Source organism: Papio anubis, chromosome 6 (genome assembly GCF_008728515.1).
Source record: "Papio anubis isolate 15944 chromosome 6, Panubis1.0, whole genome shotgun sequence".
Taxonomy (NCBI): Eukaryota; Metazoa; Chordata; class Mammalia; order Primates; family Cercopithecidae; genus Papio; species Papio anubis.
Genome location: NC_044981.1, coordinates 67,478,928 through 67,501,849, shown reverse-complemented (window position 1 = coordinate 67,501,849; position 22,922 = coordinate 67,478,928). Strand labels below are relative to the sequence as shown.

General features: G+C 33.2%; 1 protein-coding gene across 48 annotated transcripts in view; it reads right to left on the bottom strand.

Moving 5' to 3' along the window:
- RIMS1 (regulating synaptic membrane exocytosis 1) overlaps positions 1-22,922 on the bottom strand; it is a 492,346-nt gene that overhangs the window by 168,739 nt on the left and 300,685 nt on the right. For 23 of the 48 annotated variants that reach the window (XM_021937444.2, XM_009205504.4, XM_031667173.1 and 20 more), the window contains exon 7: positions 1,623-1,690. In XM_021937444.2, coding sequence (XP_021793136.2) covers positions 1,623-1,690 — 68 coding nt within the window. Of the gene's footprint in view, positions 1-1,622; positions 1,691-21,066; positions 22,088-22,922 lie in introns of those variants that run through there. The other 25 variants (XM_031667180.1, XM_031667182.1, XM_031667188.1 and 22 more) reach the window with 19 other exon arrangements.

The following is a 22,922-nucleotide window of genomic DNA, read 5'->3' as shown; positions in this document are numbered from 1 at the left end:
AGTTCCTGCATGAAAGTTAAACACTGCATATTCTCACTCACATGTGGAAGCTAAAAAAACAGTTGATGTCATAGTAGTACAAAGTAAAACAGAGGATAATAGAGGCTGGGAAGGCAGGGAGAAGGGAAGGATAGGGAGAAATTTGTTAAAGAATACACAATTACAGCTATATATGAGGAATAAGTTCTGGTGTTCTATAGCACTATAGGATGACTATAGTTAATAATATATAGTTTCTAAAAGCTAGAAGGAGGACATTGAATGTTCCTAATACAAAGAAATGATAAATGTTTGAGGTGATGGATATGCTAATTACCCTGACCTGATCACTATACATTATATGTCCTGAAACATCACTATGTACTGTATAAATATGTACAATTATTATGTGTCAATTAAAAAATAAAATATAAGACAAATAATAGGAACAACTGGCAGAGTAACTTAGAAATCATTATTGAAAAATATTTTCATTTATAATATCAACCTAAAAGTATTTTTAAATCCTAAGGAATTGATAAATAAACTGGGCATATCCAGACAAAAATATTATTCAATGGTATAAACAAACCAAAAAGCATTACCAAGCCACAAAACGACAGCGAAGAACCTTAAATGCATATTGTTAAGTGAAAGAAGCAAATCTGAACAGGCTATAAATTGTATGATTCTAACCATGGGACATTCTGGAAAAGGAAAAACTACAGAGACAATAAAAAGATCAGTGGCTGTCAAGGACTCAGCGGGGAAGAAAGGAGAGAGGGATCAATAAGTGGTGCCAGGGATTTTTAGAGCAGTAAAACTATTCGGTGTGATACTGTAATGGTGGATACATGACATTATAAATGTGTTAAAACCCACAGAATGTATAACATGAAGTATGAACCTAATGTACACTATGGACTTTGGTCAATAATAATACATCAATATTTGCTCATCAGTTATAACAAATGGACCACACTAATGCAAGATGTTAATAACCAGCTAAACAGGTGGAAAGGGGTGGAATAAGGAAGTATATGGGAATTCTGTACTTTCTCCTCAAATTTTCTGTAAACTTAAAACTGCTCGAAAAGGCCTATTAAACTTTTAAAAAGTAAACAACTTGCTTTCTTTCCTATAGACACAAATTATTAGTTGTAGCATGATGCAATTTCCTCAGTTAAAAGACACTCTAGAGGAAATTTCAGTGGACTCCATCCTTGGCTTATAACTATATTTCATTTGTAGCAGAAATTTATACTAAAAGTTGCTTAAACTGGTTGGCAAATAAATATACATTTTTAAATGGTTCTAAAATGGAATTAATTGAAATTTAAAAATATATCTGCTTATATAAAGAAAACTGATTCTGTATGTTGACTTGTTAATGTCAATATCCATAACTAAACATCTCAATCTTTCTTACAGTCATTATTTAATAATCGTTTTTTACTTAACTTAAAATTTGTTGTAATTATTCAGTAATAACTGCTTTTTTCTTCAAAACTGTACTATCTTAAATGAAATCAATATTTGCCCTTACCAAATGAATAATGGAGCAGATATCACATATCAGACAAAGGACAATGAACGAGCACACACATTCCCTAAACTTCAAACACACTTCCCAGAAAACTTACCGAACTAATAGGTGATGTCTCCCGGCTGTGCCACGTGGCAGGATCCAACCAATAATAATCCAAATCACCTGTGCAATAGAAAAAAGAATGAAAAGTGTAATGGTGTTAAAGAGAAGAGTGTATCACTTTAAGCTTTACTTCTTCAATCTATAAAGTAAAGCGTTATAATATCATAAGCTTGAGCGTGTACATTGCAGAATGATGCACATCTGTGTTGCAAAAGTTGTGACTTGAATCACTGGAATGAATGTATGCTACAAATGCACTTCATACAATGAATGACTACCTTTTTCTCTCATAAATCAGTCTGGAAACACATATAAGTGTACAGAAAATTAATAAAATTGAAATTACTACTCCCACAAATGTTGTTATTCAAAAGGTAATTATTGCAATTTGCAAAACTTTATCCTATAATTTAAACTTAGTAAAAATGCCTAGTGACTTCCTGAATGCTGATTCATGTTGAAATTCTGTGATAAATTAATAGAAACACTGAGATATTTGCAGAGAAAGAGAATTATATTTCCCCCAAAAAGAAAAATTGATCATTGAATTAAAAGCTACTTTAAGAAGTCTTTGAAGTTTAAAAAAATGACAAAAATTCATCCTAAACACTTCAAGAAAACAAAAGTTCATTGTATCCCTCAATAACCTGACTTAGGTCTTGAAAACTACTCCTCAGGATTCTTCTCTCGTTCATGCCCCAATTTCTCACATGGTGGTTCAACCCCTTGTCTCACTCATATTATCCTAAGTGAATCTATTAATATTATACATCTAATATGAGTGAAACATGGAGTTGAACCACCATATTATATATATATATGTGTGTGTATATATATGGTGAATATATATATGGAGAAACTATATATGGTGAATATATATATGTGGTGAATACTCAATCTGCAAAAAATTGTTCCTTATAGGCAAAGGACCAAAAGCTGATGTTTCTGGGTAAGATTCAATGGTGATACTCAACACACTTTATTATGAAAACAGTGCTATTAAGCAGTGCTATTCTATGATACAGAAGCTTTGTAGAACAATGATGTTGAATGGAGAATCTAATTTAATTGGTTTGGTACTGGATAAATATTACACATAGTCTGTCAGATGATTCCAGTGAGCAGCCAGGACTCTTATAGTATCCTGTAATAAAACGGATGCTACAGATATTGCAGCTTAACAAATTTTGCTTTTTCCAACTTTGGTCATACATAGTTTTGTAGCTATCTACTAAATATTGCCAACAAATGTAAATGTAAAAAACACATTCATTATTTTAGCATACAATACTTGTATATAGTTTAGTATACAATCATACCTCCTTCATATTCTGAATGGCTTCTAATAGTTTTCATCATTACCCATTAAAATATAACACTTTTGCTTAAAGACTTATAAAAAATAAAATCTAAAATCTAAATACTTAGTTGTAAACTATATTTGTTTTTTCTATCCCTGTAATTACTGTTTGAAAGATATTACTGAACTCCTAAGCACTCTTAATTGGTCTTTATAACTCAGATTTCACTATTATTAACGGAATAAGCAACACCCAACAAAATATGCTCCTAAAATATTCAGAATCTAGTATTTCATTAACACAAAACATTTTCCTTGATTATTTTTGTAATAGTTGATTAAAGATATTGACTGCCAGATGGCATAGCTGCAAAATGGTAAATTCATGGTATCTGCATGTGGAGTCAACACAAAAGCACCTTGGTCCTAACAGCCAATGGAATCCCCAAGGAACTAATTCACTATTCCCATTAATTTAGAATCACGAACTATGTTAGCTGCTTGTGTCTATGGAAATGTCTCAAGTTCATAACTAGCCAAGTTCAATGAAGTGTTGTAATTTTGAAAATCATTTTTTGTGAAGGATTTAAAAATTTTTATACTATACCTCGTGAAAAAGTAGGTTATTAAACTTAATAAACACACAACTATCAAGGCAGAAATAAAAGTCAGCTAAATTACACACGAATTTTCTATAAAGAGAACTAGTGTTTTCTAAACCCAGGTCATTATTATTAGAGTATGTAACAAGGCATAAACATGTATCTCTATCTCTATAATTTAGAATTGTGTATCTTATGATGTCTAGTGTTAAAGCACAATAGATTTCAATAAGATCAATCAATGCCAATTAAACAAAATTCCCTTCAAATAATATACATGCACGATTGAGCACGTGTATGTTAGTATACTTAGTAAAAGTAAGTTTTACTTACTTTAATTTCATTCCTCTAATTTCAAATATTAAATATCTATTTAGCAATTTACATGACAGCTCTACTTGACCAAGTGAATGTGCACGTAGTAAAGGAAACCTTATCTGTCCCAAAGCCTTGAAGTATTAGAAAATTTGAACTTCCTGACTATCTCTAGAAGTAATATGCAGCGTATTTTTAATATCATTATAATGAATAATAATAAAAGATGGAATTCAAACCAATTCTAAGATTGGCTCGCAGCAACTCACAGTAATGAATAGCAATTTCAAATACATACATGCAGTCACCTTCAAAAAGAGATTGTTCTTCCTAGATGTTAATAGATTTCCATTAAAAAAAAAAAAAGTAAATTTCACAGACCAAGAATCAGAATTATCCTTCCCACGTATTTGCTGAACCTCTTAAAATATTTTCGTCTTTTACTTTTTTGAGTCCTCTATAGCAGGATGTGAGTTGGAACTAAACGAAACATTGAAGAAAATATGTTTATTGAATGTTTTTACGCACTGCATACACAAAAAGCCAAGTGAGTTCTAAGAACAGGTTTTCAAGTTGAGACAAGGTAAGATATTGACACGTGGACACGTACCATGGTCAGCACACACGAGTTAAATATTGTTTTAGTTACACTGTGATATTAAAAATACACACATTTTAATATTTTACAGGGATATTCATTTGGGAAACAGTCTTCTCATAGACAAGAGTTAAAATCTGAAGTCTAAGAACTAAGATAAACTCTTAACTCTGGATTAGTATACTTAAAATACCACTTTGAAATGTTTCTTCATGTTTCAGAAGTCTATTTAAGATGGTTCCATGCCTACAATGGAAAAGTATGCTTCCACTTCCCCTAGATTATACAATAGAGGAGCTAACTTTGGAATAAATAAGCAGTAATTTGCTATACAGCAAAGTCCTAGAAAGTCTAATTTCACCTAACTAGAGGTCAGGAATAAGAAACAAATATTATTTAATAGTGCTTATTATCTAGGCATTACAATAAAATGAGAAGATACACTTGTTAAATTTAATCATTAATCATACAATCTATAAAACATTAAAGTGTATTTTATAAATAAATCTATGTGTACTGTTGCAAAATTTATATAAATTATCTTTCACAATTGAATTACTGTCATTCATGATTGAATTATTGTCAAAGTTCCTAGCATAGTGAAAATACTGGTCCTCAAATACTTTTTGTTAATTTTATTCTAAATTCAGGCCAATATTCACTCCCTAAACATATCTGAAGGCAAACACTGCATAAAATTAGGTAATACAGATTTTTGTCCCTTGAGCTCAAGGCCTAAAGCAGGGCTAGAGGCCTCTCCAGATCACGGGGCTTCAGCAAGAACGTCTTTAACAATTTTAAGTAACTTAAAATCAAATTTCTTGTTTTGGTTCTAGGACCAAGAAAAGGTATAAATCCTTGGGAGAGTTGCATATTATCTCTAGCCATTAGGAGTTCATTAGCGCTATTGTTTTCTAAATGCATCTTAGAAATTTCACTTTGGATGGCAGCTATGTTTACCACCAAAGATACTCAACATAAATTACAATCAAAGAGATACAAATCAAAACCACAATGAGATAGCATCTCATACCTGTTAGGATGGTCTATTATAAAAATTTAAAAAGAAATCAGTGTTGATGAGAATGTGGAGAAATTTTGGAATCTTTCTACATGGCTGATGGGAATGTAATCAGTACAGTCACTATGGAAAACAGTATAAACGTTCCTCAAAAAATTAAAAATAGAACTACCATAAGGTCTAGCAATACCACTTCTTATCCAAAGGAATTGAGATTAGAATCTCAAAGATATATCTGCATTTCCATGTTCACTGCAGCACTATTCACTATAGCCAAGAGGTTGAAACAATGTCCACAGACAAACGAATAAAGAAAACGTGGTATAAACATACAACATAGTATTACTAAGCCTTGAAAAAGAAGGAAATCCTGCCATTTTTGACAACATGGATGAAACTTGAGAATACTGTGCTAAGTAAGCCAGATGAGGACAGTGTTATACAAGGAATATAATGAGGAGTATAAGTAGTACTATATGAGGAATCTAAAATAGTCAAACTCATGGAAACAGAGAATAGAGTGGCAGTAGCTAGCAGATGGGGAACAGGGGAAATGGGGAGGTATTAGTCAAAAGGTACAAAGTTTCAGTAATACAAGATGAATAAACCCTAGAGATTTACTGTATAGAATTGTGTCTAGAGTTAACAATACTGTGTGTCATACTTAAAAATTTGCTAAGAGGGTAAATCTTAACTTTAAGTATTCTTATTACAAAAAAGAAAATAATAAAGAGGGTGGAAGTTTCGGAGGTGATGGATATGTTTATGGCATAGAATGTGGTGCTAGTTTTAGGAGTGGATATTTCTCTCCAAACTCATTAAGTTGTATACAATAAACATGCCTAGCTTTTTCTATGTCAAATATACCTCAATGAAGTGCTTTTTTAAAAAAGAAAAATATTTCCCTTTTAAAGTTCCGCTTTGTTCATAATTGCACTCTGCTTCCATCCTAAAACCAAGAACATCCCTGTGTCTTTCTCTCTGATATGTAACTTTGATAATTCAGGTAAACTTAAGTATTATTGAATTGATTTATGTAAATGTATCGATTATTATTTATTAAGTTATTGGTGTGACAAAGATGTTTGTATTCAGAAATTATTCACACTCAGTGAAACCTCCAGAGTTGAACTACCCCAGAGAGTGATTAAATATTTGCTTGAAGCCGTGTGGTGCCACCTTTATGTTTTACAATTTTAGGACACAGGCAAGGAAACTCAGTAGCTGGTCCAGGGAAAGGGGAACTTTATTAACATATTTGGTAGAGGCAGTACTCTTTCTGGTTGTATGTATTGTTCGTTAATTTGAGAGCAAATTTTTGGGATGCAGACACCACCATGACACAACTCTACAAAGCAGTTATATGGAACTCAGAATCAAAATTTCTGGCTGAATCATAAGCTCAGTCATTCAACTCAGAAGATAACTCTCATAGAACCCCTCTTTCTTCTGAGGGTAGAATGAGATCATGTGCACGAAACTGTTTTATAAGTATAGAGCACCACAGAAATCCACATTGTCAGAGTATAAAAATGTATACTAAAAACAGTTTGCATTTTTATAATTACAAGCATTTCTGTCAATTCTAATAGCATGTACAAACTAAGAAAAATGTATTTTTCTACCCAGTTTATTTGAAATCTTGAGTAATCACAAAACTTCATTATGCTTTAATTTCTCCATCGACATTATTTTATGCTAATATTTATAATCATATTCATATAACACTTATAAAATCAGTGATTATGCAGTAAAAAGAACTTTGCACTCAGAGTTGGAGACTTGTGACTAATCCTAAATCTGCCAAATGAGGTGCATTCTCTTGATAATATCTCCTCATCTCTATTAACCTTGTCCTCTTTTACAAAATAAGAATAGTGCCTTTCCCCTCATAAGCACTTTATGAGGATTAACTGAAATATGTCAGTATTGTGAATTGTAAAGGAGTTTAGAAATAGAGCTTAATGTCTCATTACACACTTAAGATGAAGAATATGAAATCATGGTGTTAGAGATCAGACTTACAGTTAATTAGTGATCGCAAACAAAATATACGTAATATCTGTAATCTTTGCAAAATATGCTTTGAAATGGGCTTAGAAAAATGATGAAGTCCTGTTGTTTGTAAAACTTATTAACTGGCCAGATTATTCAAGATATCCCTAACAATGTTTCCTTTAAGCCAGCTTGTATTATACCTTAAAAATTATTTAGTAGACAATAGTCGTAAAATATATTTTAATATTTATTTTCTAATAGGTTGTAAGCTTCCTAACTTTCTGTAACTCATTTTTGGGGTTTATATTCCTTAAAAAATTATCTAAACAATAATAGGATTGACAGTAGTAAGAAAATAACTATTCTAACTTTAAACATGAAATACGGTTACTGTAGATAATGGGGCTTTGAGAAAACACAGAAAACATTGTGGGTTTGCTTTGAAAAGGGTAATCGGTATTGAGAAATTAAAAGAAATTGGAGATAGTAAATATCAGTCATCGGATTAATTCTTCCTAGTTTTAAAAGTTATGTACATTTATATAAATTTAGATTTTGACATAACATGAAGCTTTGGGGTCCAGAAACATTCCCAAAACACCATGATGTTCAATGCCATCTTTCTTACCTCTACATTGGCCTGGTGCTATAAGGCCTTAGATAAATTTTATAAATTAAAATTCCAGAAACCTTGGACACCAAACACACAAACACATACACACACATGCATGCACACACAACTTTGTGCCTTAGGATTATAAAATAAGGATGTGGTCATGGTCTTCAAGAAATGTAGACCATACTGTATTATCTGTATTAAATGACAATGAAAATGTATCTGAATAAAAGTCTCCAAGGTCATTGATAATGGCCAAAATGCTTTCCACACATAACAGTTTGGAGAAGAATAAATTTCATGTGTAAATATGACCTGAGGCCTAATAACTGAGAAATTTCTCCCCCAGAATCTAAATATAGAATAGTAAGGTAACCTGGATAACAAATCACAAAATTGACAATCTTAGGGATACTTGTTTTTTCAACACAATGACTCTTCATAAATAAGAATTTGGGAAGTGCTGTACAGCAGAGGGAAATATTTTACTGCAACTTTCCAACTGACCAGGCTTCCACATTGACACTGAGTATTCCATTCACGTGGGAGAACAGGTTGTCAAGTGCAAAGTCGCGGAATAACCAGCCAGGAAACCCTGTGGAAAAAATTGGGGTTTATTTGTTTTCATTGTTTGGGGACTGGATGTTAACCATAGGTTTAAGAAATTGTTGTGCTGGGCAAGTTCACAGCAGTGACATTACAAGAACAAACTCTACATATAAATATCTTTGATAAAGGAAAATGTTAGTCCTTATCCAGACCCAGGCAACACTAGCAAAACAGCATTAAGTTGAAATAATATTCTGAATGTCAAATCAATTTTTACCTGCCTCTATATCCCAAAGACAAGGAAATAAAAATGTAAAGATGGATATATGCTTTTAGTGATATAAATGAAAACAGTAAGATGATAATAAAGATGAATTTTAAGGGTACACAGAACAAAACAGAAGTACTTATGTGGGACTGATACTTCTTATTTTAAAATATACTATTAATCTACAAAAAAAGTAGAAAAGTAGAAAAGTTTATACTGTAGCAAATAGTGGGTAATATAAACCAGTTTTGACACCAGAGATCCCTTGAGTGACTATGAATAGTTGTTTTTGCCTTTCTTTTCTATTTTATTCTACTTATTTTTTGGTTTGTTTGTCTTTGTTTTCATTTTGGCTATGCAAACAAATAATTTATAGATAAATTAAAGGACTTTATTTTTAAGTTGGAAATTCCTTGACTGGCAGTGGAAAATCACCAGGAATAGAAGTTTGGAGAACATTTTATTTTATGCCTCAGCATTGTTTCTGAGAAAACTTCTAGATAGCCATATTCATAAAACTCCAAAATTACAGCCATAGGAAATGAGATTGCAAAACACTGCAGTCACTGGTCTAAATCTCTGACTCAATGCAAAAGGGGTCAAGCTTTATAAAGTCACTTTTTTTCAACTGTACTCCAACTCCATGTGACAGAAGTAAATAATTTAAATAAGATAAACCACAAAAAACTGAGGATAAAGAAGCAATATCAACAAATCCATATGGATTGTATATACCATTTTTATTAAAAAGCAAACTAAGTTAATGTTGGTCAAAGATTAACTTACTGACTCAAGAAAGAAATTATCTTCCAGGCATCCTAAATATTTGACTGAATAAATAGTTCTAAATCTGTATTTCCAGCATAATTATTTAAAAATATCTTCATGTTAGAATTGTTACTTTAAAAAATAAGTAAGCCTCACTGACCTAGACTAAAATTGTTCAACATTGGTTTCTTGGCTTTGTCACAGGTGCAAGAGAATCCAATTCCCAGCTTGCCTGGTTGTTTAAATACATGACTTCACAATCACTAGCTGCACGGAACTACCCACAAGTACACTTTAGAGAATATATCCTTGAAGATACTGCCCTACAAATTTCTGAAATGTTTAACATAAAGCAACAATATATACAGAAGTCTTTGTGAGGGCTATGTGGTAAATCAACTTATATTTTCTAAAACAAAACTATGAATTAATTCACACCATCAAACAACCATGCACCTGGAACACACTATATTTCTAGACAGTCCCTCTCCCCTCGCTGCCCCTACAGTTCCTTTTATTGTATTGTTCTTTATCATTACTATATCAGGGTGTTTACTATATAGATCACGGTGGTGATGATTCTGATAGTATGTGGATCATGCTGCTTCTGCTCCTGCTGATAATCTCCTCTATGAAATAACAGAAAATAAACTTTCTTTTGGTGTCAGTAACAGGAATAATTGCACTTATGCAACTGGTTTTTTTTTTTTTTTTGAGATGGAGTCTCGCTCTGTCACCCAGGCTGGAGTGTAGTGGCGCGATCTCAGCTCACAGCAACCTCCACCTCCCGCGTTCATGCCATTCACCTGCCTCAGCCTCTCAAGTAGCTGGAACTACAGGCACCTACCATCATGCCCGGCTAATTTTTTGTATTTTTAGTAGAGACAGGGTTTCACCGTGTTAGCCAGGATGATCTCGATTTCCTGACCTCATGATCTGCCCGCCTCGGTCTCCCAAAGTGCTCGGATTACAGGTGTGAGCCACCATGCCCACCGCAACTGACTTATTTTTATGTTAAAGATGTTGTGCATTTGTAATGAATGACACTTTTTTGTGTTGGGATATTTGTGATTAAATATGCAGTCTAATTTTCTACCCTTATTTTCCCTTACTGATGTTTTCTATGTATTTTAAATTTATTTCACATGGCTACATTTTTACATTTTCGTTGCTATTGTAAATCACTTCTGATATTAAAATAGGCTTTAAAATGACATTAACATAGCAATTAAAATCAGATTAAATGAATATGTACACAATATAATTTAGTATATTTATTGTAACTCTATTTTCATTAAAATGCAGTTTTCCCTCCATTAAACTCAAAATAACTTTGATTCAACAGAAAACAACAAAATGGAACTAATGTGCAAGTATTAGTTTACAGTAAATAGCAAGTTATCTTAATTTATTTGAGAGTCCTGCCAAAGGATGGGAAGTAAGTGAAAAGGTCTTCTCATCTGGCAAAAAGCAATAGAACAAAATCTGAGCTCCTAGACTTTATTCCTAGAAAAACACACTAGGCCCTCACTCATAACTTTATAGCCACAATAATACAAGAGTTTCTTTGGTATTCAACCCCACAAAATCATTAAAGATGCACACTGTAAATGGGAAAATGGTTTGTTCAAATAAACACATTGACAACAACAATTATTCACAAGAAAGGGGACAGGGAAACCTAAAGAAACCAACAACAAATACACAAAAACAAACAAATCAGCTAAGAGTCTATGTGCCCTCAACACTGTGATACTGTGTGTAGCTCTATGAACATAACTGTGTTAAAGAGTGCATGAACAGTTATATATGAACACAACTGGATTAAAGGGCAAAACATTGATGTTAAAACAATATCCATTAAGCAACAACTAAAGACATTATAGCATGTAAATTTTTATAAAAACAAGGATGAAATCCCTTTATAGCTTTCCCAATTAAAAAAAAAAAGGCTGGTAAATTATAATTCTGAGATAAATTTTAATTAAAACAATGTAAACAAATAGCAATAATCATAACAATAAGCTGGTTGGCAAATATTTGGCACATCGAAAAACTCAGCTGTCAATAATAAGGTATCTAAGCTAAGTTTTTACAATTAAGTCATTATTCATCAACGCAACAAAAAGCAGAAACAGCAACTGTTTATTAAATATTGCTTCAAATTAATCATGAATTTAATTTAAAGATTAAATGCACTGTAAATAACTCTTATCCCTTTGCATGTGCTATTTCCTGATATATTTTGAATGCAGTACAAAAAAACGGAAAAGATCAAGTGCTCTTTGCATAATATTCCCCACACAGAGTAGCTGAATTATCTTTTAAAGATTCTTAAATCAATGGCTTTCAAGTAAGAGCAAATCAAGTGAACAAAACTATATTTTTAGAGAATTATGTAACTGAATTAAATTGTGAAATTAAGAGCTATTAGGTCAAAAAAAAAAATTGCAAACCATTAGCACTGATAAACTATTCAATAACACTAAATTTGAAAATTAAAATTACCACTTGAAAGATTACATTTATAAAAAATTAAATGGAATATTATTTTAGTAATGTTAAAAAGTCAATTTTTCATACTTTATAATTTTTTATAACTCCATAACAAAATGTTCCCCATTGAGATATAAGGTTACATCACTCACAAAGACAGTAAATATCTTTAACCCAGTTCTCTCAATAAAAATGTGCACATTTAAGATTGACCTAATAATGTCACCAATCTTAACAATATAGCATCATTCTATTTCATCTAATTTCTATAAAAACCAACCTAAATGCTAGCTAAAATATCTTACTGATCACAGAAGGATTGAGCTGGAGAAATATAGAATCCATGAGAAATACCGAATTATAGTAATTATAATAATCCCAATATGAAGAAAAAATATCATAGCTTAATTTTATCTTTTATAAAACAAGACATTATGTTATATACAGGTATACTATAAATAAAATTAAAGGCTGGTCTCCATTTTAAAATAAAAGAGCCAGTCAATAGCACATTCTAAACTCAACCTCAATTTCTTTTTAACTGGCAAGACTGTAAGTAGCGTTTACCTTATAAAATGTTTATTATTCACATTTGAAATATATTTGTAAAGAATTTGTGATAATCGTTGCAACTGTATTCTAATGGCTTAGTTTTCAAATGAGAAACTCATTACTACCTTAGGCTAGCCATTTTGCATTATTTACAGTTGAAAGGGACTAAAAACACTGAAAAACAACATCTGATTGACCTTTATAATTTAAATTATTACCAAGAAGCTCTATGGTTCTATTTGTTTTTCAATAGTTTTAATGAGGGAAAAAAAAAATCTCTCTCACATACACATACACACACACACACACACACACACACACACACCCAGATCTTTGGGCCTACATAATCTCTCACATAATTATCACTGTATCACATTTCAGATCACACATATGGATGTGCACTTAGTTCACAAGTATGCAAACTGTATCCATTGTAATTTAGTTTTGTTAAACCATCCAGGAAATCTGTGGAGAAAAAAGATATTATGTTTAAAGACTCTATATAGCAAACTCAAAGAGGACAGCTTCAAGCAAAAACTTCAGAAAGATTATTCTCGTTACAAACCACATGTTTCTTACCAATACTCAAAGGGTCTTTCATATTAAATAGATGTCTTAGAGCCCCTTATTCTGTGCTTAATTTTTCCATCACTTTTATGCCTTAATTGAATAGCTCTGATTACAGTAAAATCTCATAATAACAAACCTTACCTAGAGAACTCTATAACTAAATGTCTGCCTAAAATAAAACTAGCCTCTGAAATCGGGAAATCACAACATACTTGCCAAAGAAGCCTATTGTCATAAGAAACCTAGTCTCTGTCAAGCCATTCCAAATGGAAACAAGCTCAATGAACTTGCAGTCATTCCTGATGTCTTTGCTAATGTCAATGATGGGTCTAATCATCACATATTTATCTTTTGGAGATTTAAGCTTTGGGTGCATTTGTTTATGATATAAAATGGCAGAGCCCATGAAAACAGCAAATAGTAACTAAGGTTTCTTTTTTTTTTTTTTTTTTTTTTTTTAGCAAGAGCAATTTGAAGCTGGTCTTGGGCTTACTCACTAACCATAGAGAGAAGTGGTGTACCTTTGTGTAGGCAGGACTTTTTCTACCACTGAATGTCAAGTACTTTTTTTGTTGTGACTTTTAAGGAAAGGATTATAAACCTGAGTTGTGCAAGTCCTTTTACATGGTCCATAATTATATTTAGGGGATCCACGCACTCTTTTAAATTCTAAGTAAAATTTTGTGTGCAAAAGTATTTTTTCTCCCAAGAGTCCATTGCTTTCTTTATTTCTCAAAGGCCTCTGATCTCTCTCCAAATTAAGAACAAATGGTTAAAGGGACTAAAGGAATGAGTGACTCTGAGTAGGGTATTATGATATGGACTTGCTGCTTTACCTTTAGCTCCCGGAATTATCCTCTCTTGCAGGTGCCTAGCCTCAGCAGTATGCTTTTATTAAGATCACTATTTAAGCCAGGCACTGAGGAAATCAAAAAACCATACTCAGAGAAAATGAGCTTTGTGAGTACATATAGAGAGCAAGGGAATTCACCTCAAAAAGCACTTTCACGACCTATCAAGACTCTAATGAATTATATTTTTAAAAAGCCTTTAATATAGAATAGGCAAGAGAAATATTACACACAAATATACTAACATCTCTTCTCTGATGAATACCTTAATTTCAAAGATATATGCTAAATAGGAAAATATAGAAAATATAACAAACTTCATATAATCTAAATAAGCGATTACAGAACATAATCCTGAAATAAAAGTAAAAAAAAAAATTTAAGTGGATAAAAATGTTGTTGCAATTTGAACCTACTCAGAAGAACAAGTTTCAAGGGCTAAGCATTCTCTAGAGAGAAAAACAACAAAACACTGCAGGGCTAACATCCTCTTGTAACAACAACAACAAAAACCCTCAAAGCTATTTATAAGCCTAAAATATATGACAGATGTTATAGTACTGAAATACGTTTGTTAAAACTCACCAGCCACTATATCAATATGCCCCCCTTTCTGAAGTCAGTTTTGATATCTGTTCAATGTTTATAGTTCATCATGATAAGAATTTATTTCCCAGACATTCAAGACTCATAGAAGTCACATAAAACCTTCTCTAAAACTTATTTAAATTAACTATGCAATCAAGATTTTTGGTTACATTTCTGCAAGTAATTGACCAACTCATAATATGATTCTGACGATTCCCTTCTTAAAGACAAAAGATTGGCCTACTTGAAGCAGGTTACATAAAATCTAAAATCATTAGCCTACAACTTACAGGCCTGATAAGTATTTAAAAGTTTTCTTGACTATTATCATAGTATAAAATAATCACGAATTCTTTCATTAATTTATCTTCTTTTATAAATTGACATGCTTCTTCCCAATCTCCCTAGCCTTAGAAAATTGAGAATGGCAAGCATTTGTTTTACTTATTAAAAGTGTTTACAGATGACCTGGGGAAGGACAGAGGACAATATATATTTGCTGTTCATTGAGATTAATTTTTGTTTTTGTTTTCCAAATGACTTCTTCATTTCTCTAACAGAACTCTTGGAGGAACATTCGCAGGTAATACTTCAAAACGAAAATATCTTATTCTCCTTGAAGATCTTCCTAACTATGCACTAATAAATAAATAGCAGCACCCCATAAAATCAGAAAGTTGGAAGAGACTTGAGCAGATAAACTTCTATGGAATGGATAATCACTTTTCTAATAAAGTTATTGCCCTCATAAATATATGTGTAGAGACCATAATTCAGACTGGTTCCTCAGAAGTAGACACATAAATCAATCACATTGTTTTTTTCTTTTTCTTTTGTCTCTCATGTACATATGTGTGGGAGCATGAACCATCATTGCCTTAGCCTTCCTCTCATAATGGTGGGTGTCTATTATTAAGAAGAACCAGCAAGTATAAACATGAACACAAGATTCATGATCATTATAAACTGGCAATGATTAGCTACTCTGCAAGCACACTGTTCAATTTACAATAAAATCCTCCCATTCTCACTAAAGAATGTATGTAATTAGTCTAGACTCACAAACTTCAACTAGTATTTGGTAGGCAGCAATCAGATTCATATTTTTGCAAGTGGAAGGTGGTTACTGCTTTTCCAGTTGTCTCTGACCCTTTGGATTTTGAGCTTGCCTTCATCAGAAAATGGACCTCTTGAAAAACATTTGCTGAGAAAAGAAGGCAGGAGCTCTCTTCAGCTGCCCTCAGCAATACACACTGAACCTGACAAGGAGCAAGGGAGCAGTGAGGAGAGCCCTTGTCCCTGGCCAACTTTCAGAGAGCCCCAGTGCCTCTCAGGATCCAGGTCCTCATCAGGCTGCAGCACAACTGTGATGCCTATTTCCTCTCCCAAGGAGTGTAGTCTTAACGGCAGGTGCCCTCGGGACACCTCAAACTTACTCAATGCCTATTTGGCAAAATAGTTACAATGAAGCCAATAAATTCACCACCTTAATTTAAAAGAGGCATATCTCAAAAAATAATAAATAAATAAATAAATAATAAATTTTAAAAAAGCCTTGGCAGCTAAAACACTACAAATAAAAACAGAAAAAAAAAAAAAGAAAGCTGTATTTACCCCCCTGTATTAGGAAAACCGCATACCTTTAAACATTTAATAATTGTGTCTTTTTTCTACATGAAAATCATCAATAGATGATCTTGAACACCCAAAAGAATGTTTTGCCATTCCTACAGAGAATAACAGGAGAGTCTTTTTCCAAACTGGCAGAAGGGAAACAAGGGTCAGAAGGGGTTAGTCACTAGTTACTCTTTTAACCCAAGGTCACACACCTAAATCTCTGATGCAAAAGACTACACTTCTCTTTCCTTCTTTGTGTCTTGGGCTCTCTGTTCCCCTCATCTGAACAGTTTTCCCTTTAGTCAACAGACTAAACACAGACATTTCCATGAATGTGTTCTATAATCAGGACTGTCAATTAGGAGAAACCGATCCTTCTCAGACTTTTTTCTAAACACTTGAAAAGAACAATCTATATATACTTAAATCTTTGTATTTTCAAGAAGATTAAGCTCTGACGTTTTCTAATTTTAGTGAAAGTCACTAAATAGGGAAAGCAAATCTTTGATCCATCAGAGAAGAAAAATGTATACCTTCTGAATTAATTGTATATTATATATATATCTCAAGTTAAGACTTAAATGTAATACTAAAATATATATAATTTAATGTGCACTTCAGATAAACATTTAAAACATAAAAATAACTTCATGTAATACAAGTAATCATTATAGCATCCTAAAATAACATATTTATATAAAGCAAAACATCCTTATTCTCTACTGATAGAATCTAAATGAAACATTTTAATATCTTACTCTTTTGGATAACTAAACAATAAATTCCATTAACTTTACATTTATCCATAGATTAATATAATTTAGTTTACCTGTGCTCTGAGTGCAATGTATGAAGTAGTAGAAACTGCAGAAACCCAGCAAACATAACAGCAGCATCGGAGTGGTTAACTAAATGCCACTGGCATCAAATCATTAAATTTCAGCTAGCAATGGCAGCAAATGCACAACACAATTAAAAAATCCACCAAAATAAAAAATTTTAAATAAAATTCCCAGTGGTCCTTGCATTCTAAATCAAAGTCAAAAAAGCCTGCAGTGTCCAACATTATACAACAGTGACACTAAACAAGGCCATAAGTGCTGCTGTCATCAAAACAGATCTCTGCAGTGTACAGATTCTCATTGATTACAGCATTAATCTATAGTGCTCTGTGCTGTACTAAAGTGGCTCCCAGAGTAGCATACACTAAAGCTCTTTTAGCTCCGCAATTAACCATTTCCTAAAACAATGTACAGAAGCTGCTACCTTCCTGCAGCCAGAGAGATGAAACGCTGTGGTCCTTAAAGCTAACACAGAAGAAAAGACTCAGGCAAATGTTCAGGAGCTCATCTTGCACCCACTGACACTCACTGCAATACCTATGGGTTAAGATGACAAGGCTGAGCAGACGCCTGACCGTCAGACCACAGAAAACTCACCTGAAATGATTTGGTTCCATTATCAATCACTGGCAATGGTCCTGCCAAGCCCTGTGTAACAGATCATTTCCTCTGCAGTTTCCCTAACTGAGGAATCTTACTCAGCTCAATGACAACAACTGGCACCAGAAAGCATAAACCAAGAGTATACAATCGATTGTTGGGAACACAGGCAAAAGCGCTTCTTCAGGCTGATCTGGTACAGCCAGCCTAGTGCTAATGGTGGCTCATCTCCAGAGGGCAAAAGGACAACCTCAAATAGGTTTTGCCAGGGAGTTGGGGACAGGAGAAGGTGGCTCGTATTTCTGATATTTTTAAAGATGCATATTTTTGATGACTGTAGATGCATAATTCATAATACAATAGATTTTTTTCTGAGACACAGAATAATTATCCTCTCATTGGGTCACCTACATTTTACTTCACCCATATTTTGTGTTACAGAACAACAGCAACAGTAACAACAAAATTAGTTGATTTGAAATTGTTACTATCTCAATTACATTTTTAATGTAGTATAACATTCAGATTCCAGAAACAGCAATGAATAATGACATACTTCTCTAATCATCTTGGGATTATTTGCTGAACAATCAAGGTGGACTGCTTCTAGTTTGTTTTAGAAAATGAAATGGTCAAATGATAACAGAGAGAAAATGAGGAACATCTTTCATTTATTTAAAACAAATGGCACTATGTTTACTTAAATTACATGTACTTGTCAAAAATAATTATCTCATGAGAAAAAAATTAAAACTGAACCATGGATCATCTCATTACCAAAACAACTGCAAAATATCAGCCTTAAATGAAATCACTAATTTGAACAATTTTTCTCTCTTAAAAGAACATATTTATGGTCTCATTCAGAATATTTTTTTTTCTTTTCTCAAACTTCCGCCTATGCTTAAAGCTAGCTGTAGTCAAAACCTGACCAAGTTATTGTTGGGAAAAGCAAAAGGGAAATAAACATTAATTGAATGCTTATTAAGTGCCAAATATTATACTGTCTATTAATTTTATTTAATAAATTTATTTCTCATAGGCATATAAAAAATCAGTAATACTTATCCTATATTAGAGATGGGGTTTAGAAAAGCTAGTTAACTTGCCCAAAGTCACATGATTTATAATTAGCAGAGTTGGAATTTGAAGTTGGCTTTCTCTGTTTTGAAAGCCACGTATGAGCTTTTCACTACATCACGGTAGTTAGGAGTTCCTGCAATTATTTTGTTGAATTACTTCAAAGTTATGCCAGTTTTTGTGCAAGTACTCGTGACTTGTTGGCGGTGCAGCGGGGCCCTATAATGATAAACTTCTATTTCTCATGTTTGGAGGTGGTGAGGATTTTCCGGAGCAGTTAATGGGGCTGAAGTCTTATACTTGCTGAACTTAAGTTGCTTCCATTATGATATGGTCATTAAGAAGACATACAGATGGCATGGTCTAGAGGTAGACCTGCTGGCCCAGCAAGTATACAGAAGAGAAACAATAGAAAGCGAGTCAAAACTTTCAACAACCAACATACTCATTTTTGTCTGGTCGAAATCATTACCATATACTTTTCTTTGACTAGAATTTAAGAATGCATGAATCAGGCTGGGCGCGGTGGCTCATGCCTATAATATCGCCACTTTGGGAGGCTGAGGCAGGTGGATCACCTGAAGTCAGGAGTTTGAAACCAGCCTGGCCAATATGGTGAAACCCTACCTCTAATAAAAATCCAAAAAATTAGCTGAGTGTGGTGGCAGGTGCCTGTAATCCCAGTTACTCGGGAAGATGAGGCAGGAGAATCGCTTGAACCCAGGAAGCAGAGGTTTCAGTGAGCCAAGATTGTGCCATTGCACGCCAGCTTGGGTGACAGAAAGATTCCATCTCCCCCCCCCCAAAAAAAATGCATGAATCATATAAGCCTATGTAGGCTTGTCAACTGAAATAAAATATTTTAATACACTGCATGTGTCTATTGTTGTGCTTGAGTTGTGAGATTTTAAAAAAATATTTATTTCTCTATTCCTATTTCTTTTGTTTATTATCCAGTATGGGCTTATTTCAAATTATAAAATCATTTTAAATGTCATTAATCTAATATTTGTCCCTCATTCCATCTCATGAATTTTTATTAATTTATTATAATTACCTTGAGTTCCCTAAAGTGCCTTGATACAAGAAAATTTATCAAATAGTAACAAATTGCATTTCTAACAGAAAATACTTAATAGACCAAAGAGGGTTTGATAACAAATTGCATTTCTAACAGAAACTACTTAATAAACCCAAACAGGGTTTATTAATCAAAATGGTATTCATGGCTTTCAAAATTACAGAATCAAAGCAGAGAATCAATATTAGAAGAGATTAATGTTGACCTTACTCTAAAATATCCTCACTCATTTCTGGGTACCACATACTATGAGCTTTCATGCATAGTAACAAGTGTTATTCACTGGAGCCACTGTCTAGGTAAAAGTAGAAAAAAATCTTTCTATTTTCATTTTTTAAATTCCAAAATTTATGTTAACAATATTTACTCATTTAAAATATTTCTACAACTCTTCCATCTTGAGTCATATATATCCTTTTTCTGGGTTATATATTTCACAGCCTCATACTTAGTTGTGATTCCACAGCTATATCAAAGACCAGAAAACTGATTTCCCTTGGGAGAGAACACATAAAATCTAACATCAATTGCAATTTTGAGCTTGCTTCATATATTCCATTTGACCTTGTCCTATTGTAGTTTAGGTCAAGGCCTGCATTTGTGAAAAGGTTTTGGTTCTTTCACAAGAACCCAGGAACCATTATTTTTAAAAAGTGACACAAACTTCCTATTTTTGAATTGACATTCCACTAATGATGACTGCAATTTGTCATGTATCTCTCATTCTTTGTATGAGATAGTAAAGCATAGAACACATTGACAGAAAAGAAAACCCATGCACAATTAAGTAACCTGCTATTTTTTAAATTATTTTCACAGGACATTGATTTTCTCATCTTCAAATCTTTCTTGATGTGACTATTACACAGGAATAAATCATAAATATAATTAATCATCTTAAAATCTTTAGGGTTATATTATAAACCCTACAATCTCATTTCAGAGAAACAGATTAAAGATAAAGTTGGTAACTGGAAACTTTATTCAATTAAGAACACTGTACCCCTGACACACAGAGAATAGAAATATTTTGACTGGAAAATAGATACAGAGGGAGTGTTAAATAGAGATCTGGGTACAACTGGGACAAAAATGAAGTGGGATTACCATTATCTATTTCTTACCAGCAACTCCTCGTCGAGCTTCAATTGTTCTCTCTTCGGAATCAACAGACCTTACTTCTTCCCACCCTTCTGAAGAGACATGAATCCCAGGTGCGCACATGACAGCAACCTTGCAAATAAATCCAGCTTCAGAGATTTAAGCTTTGCTGTTTAAACCAGTCTCTGCTGCTCAAGATCTTATCTAAGAAGAGTGTGAAGTGCCTCCTTCATCACTCTGCTTATATCATTGAACAACAGGACCAGCAGAAAACGGAAACTGAAATAAAACATTGGTGTGAAAACAAGAAAGTCTCCTTGCATGACTGACTCAGGTCACTGCAGGCACTGTGCAGTTACCCAAAGGATTGCTTGGATAAAATACTGTAGACAAGCTTCGGTGGGCCTGGTGGTGTGGGGACTGGTAGCATTTACTGAGGAGAAGCATATTGGCATCTCTGTTGGGTTTTAACCAGATCCACAGGATTCAGGAAATAAGCTCTCTGCCAGATGACACTATGCTCCTAGCCATTCCTTCTGTTTACTTATCGCCCAAATTACTCTAACTAGTGTCCTTTGTCCTGCTGTGAGCTTATTTGTGGAGAAGGCTAAATAAAGGATTTTTATGACAATGAAATGGCCATTGGCCCATAGAACGATTTCTTAACATAACTCTTCTGCTTTTGTTCAGTACTATTAAAATTAATTAAATGGGAGCACTTATTATTATATCTTTGATTTATGAAGAAAAACACTTTTTTTGTTTCTTCTTGAAATATTTGAACTTAGGCTGTATTTTTAACTATTATATATTCTTTACATAATACTTACCTCTTATTACAAAAACTTTTTAAAGTAGGTCCTCTTTCCCTATTGTTTTATTTTTCTATCAGATTCAAACACATATATATGTGAATATATTATATATAGATTCCTATTATATGTGACATGGTACAAAATTAATACACACTTCTGAAATATGAAGAGCTGTACCTTCTGATAAATGAGATGCATTTTCCTACTTTATGGAAAAAAATATGTATATTTATCTACCTTAACTGTAGTCTTTTCACTAAAACAAACAAACTAAAAATTTCACATGTAATTTTATTTTATTTTATTTTTATTTATTTATTTTTTTTTTTGAGACGGAGTCTGGCTCTGTCACCCAGGCTGGAGTGCAGTGGCCGGATCTCAGCTCACTGCAAGCTCCGCCTCCCGGGTTCACGCCATTCTCCTGCCTCAGCCTCCCGAGTAGCTGGGACTACAGGCGCCTGCCACCTCGCCCGGCTAAGTTTTTTTTGTATTTTTAGTAGAGACGGGGTTTCACTGTGTTAGCCAGGATGGTCTCGATCTCCTGACCTCGTGATCCGCCCGTCTCGGCCTCCCAAAGTGCTGGGATTACAGGCTTGAGCCACCGCGCCCGGCCACATGTAATTTTAATTTAAGCATATATTCCTGCAGGTAATTATTAATGTTTTGGAGTTCAATAGAGAAAATGTTGTAAATAGCAAAAATAACACAATCACCTTGCATTTACATATATTTCACACTTCCTAAATAATATTCATGTGCTTCAAAATGAATCTGAGAGGTAACAAAGATGGACAGCATTAACAAGAGAATCAACCATGTAGAGAAACAGACATGGAGTATTACCAAGACTGGTTTATCCTGGAAATGAAATTCCTAAGTCACTAACCTAAGGCTTCTACTTCACCAAACTTTCATTTTCAAATTAAACTTTGGTAGTAATATATAGCCAGAAAGTACAGATAAAAACCTATTTCTATCAAATGCCAATATTTTTAATGTTGAAATATTAATCACATATAATATCTTAGAAATTCCTTTTTATTCCTCCATAGTCGTATTAATTC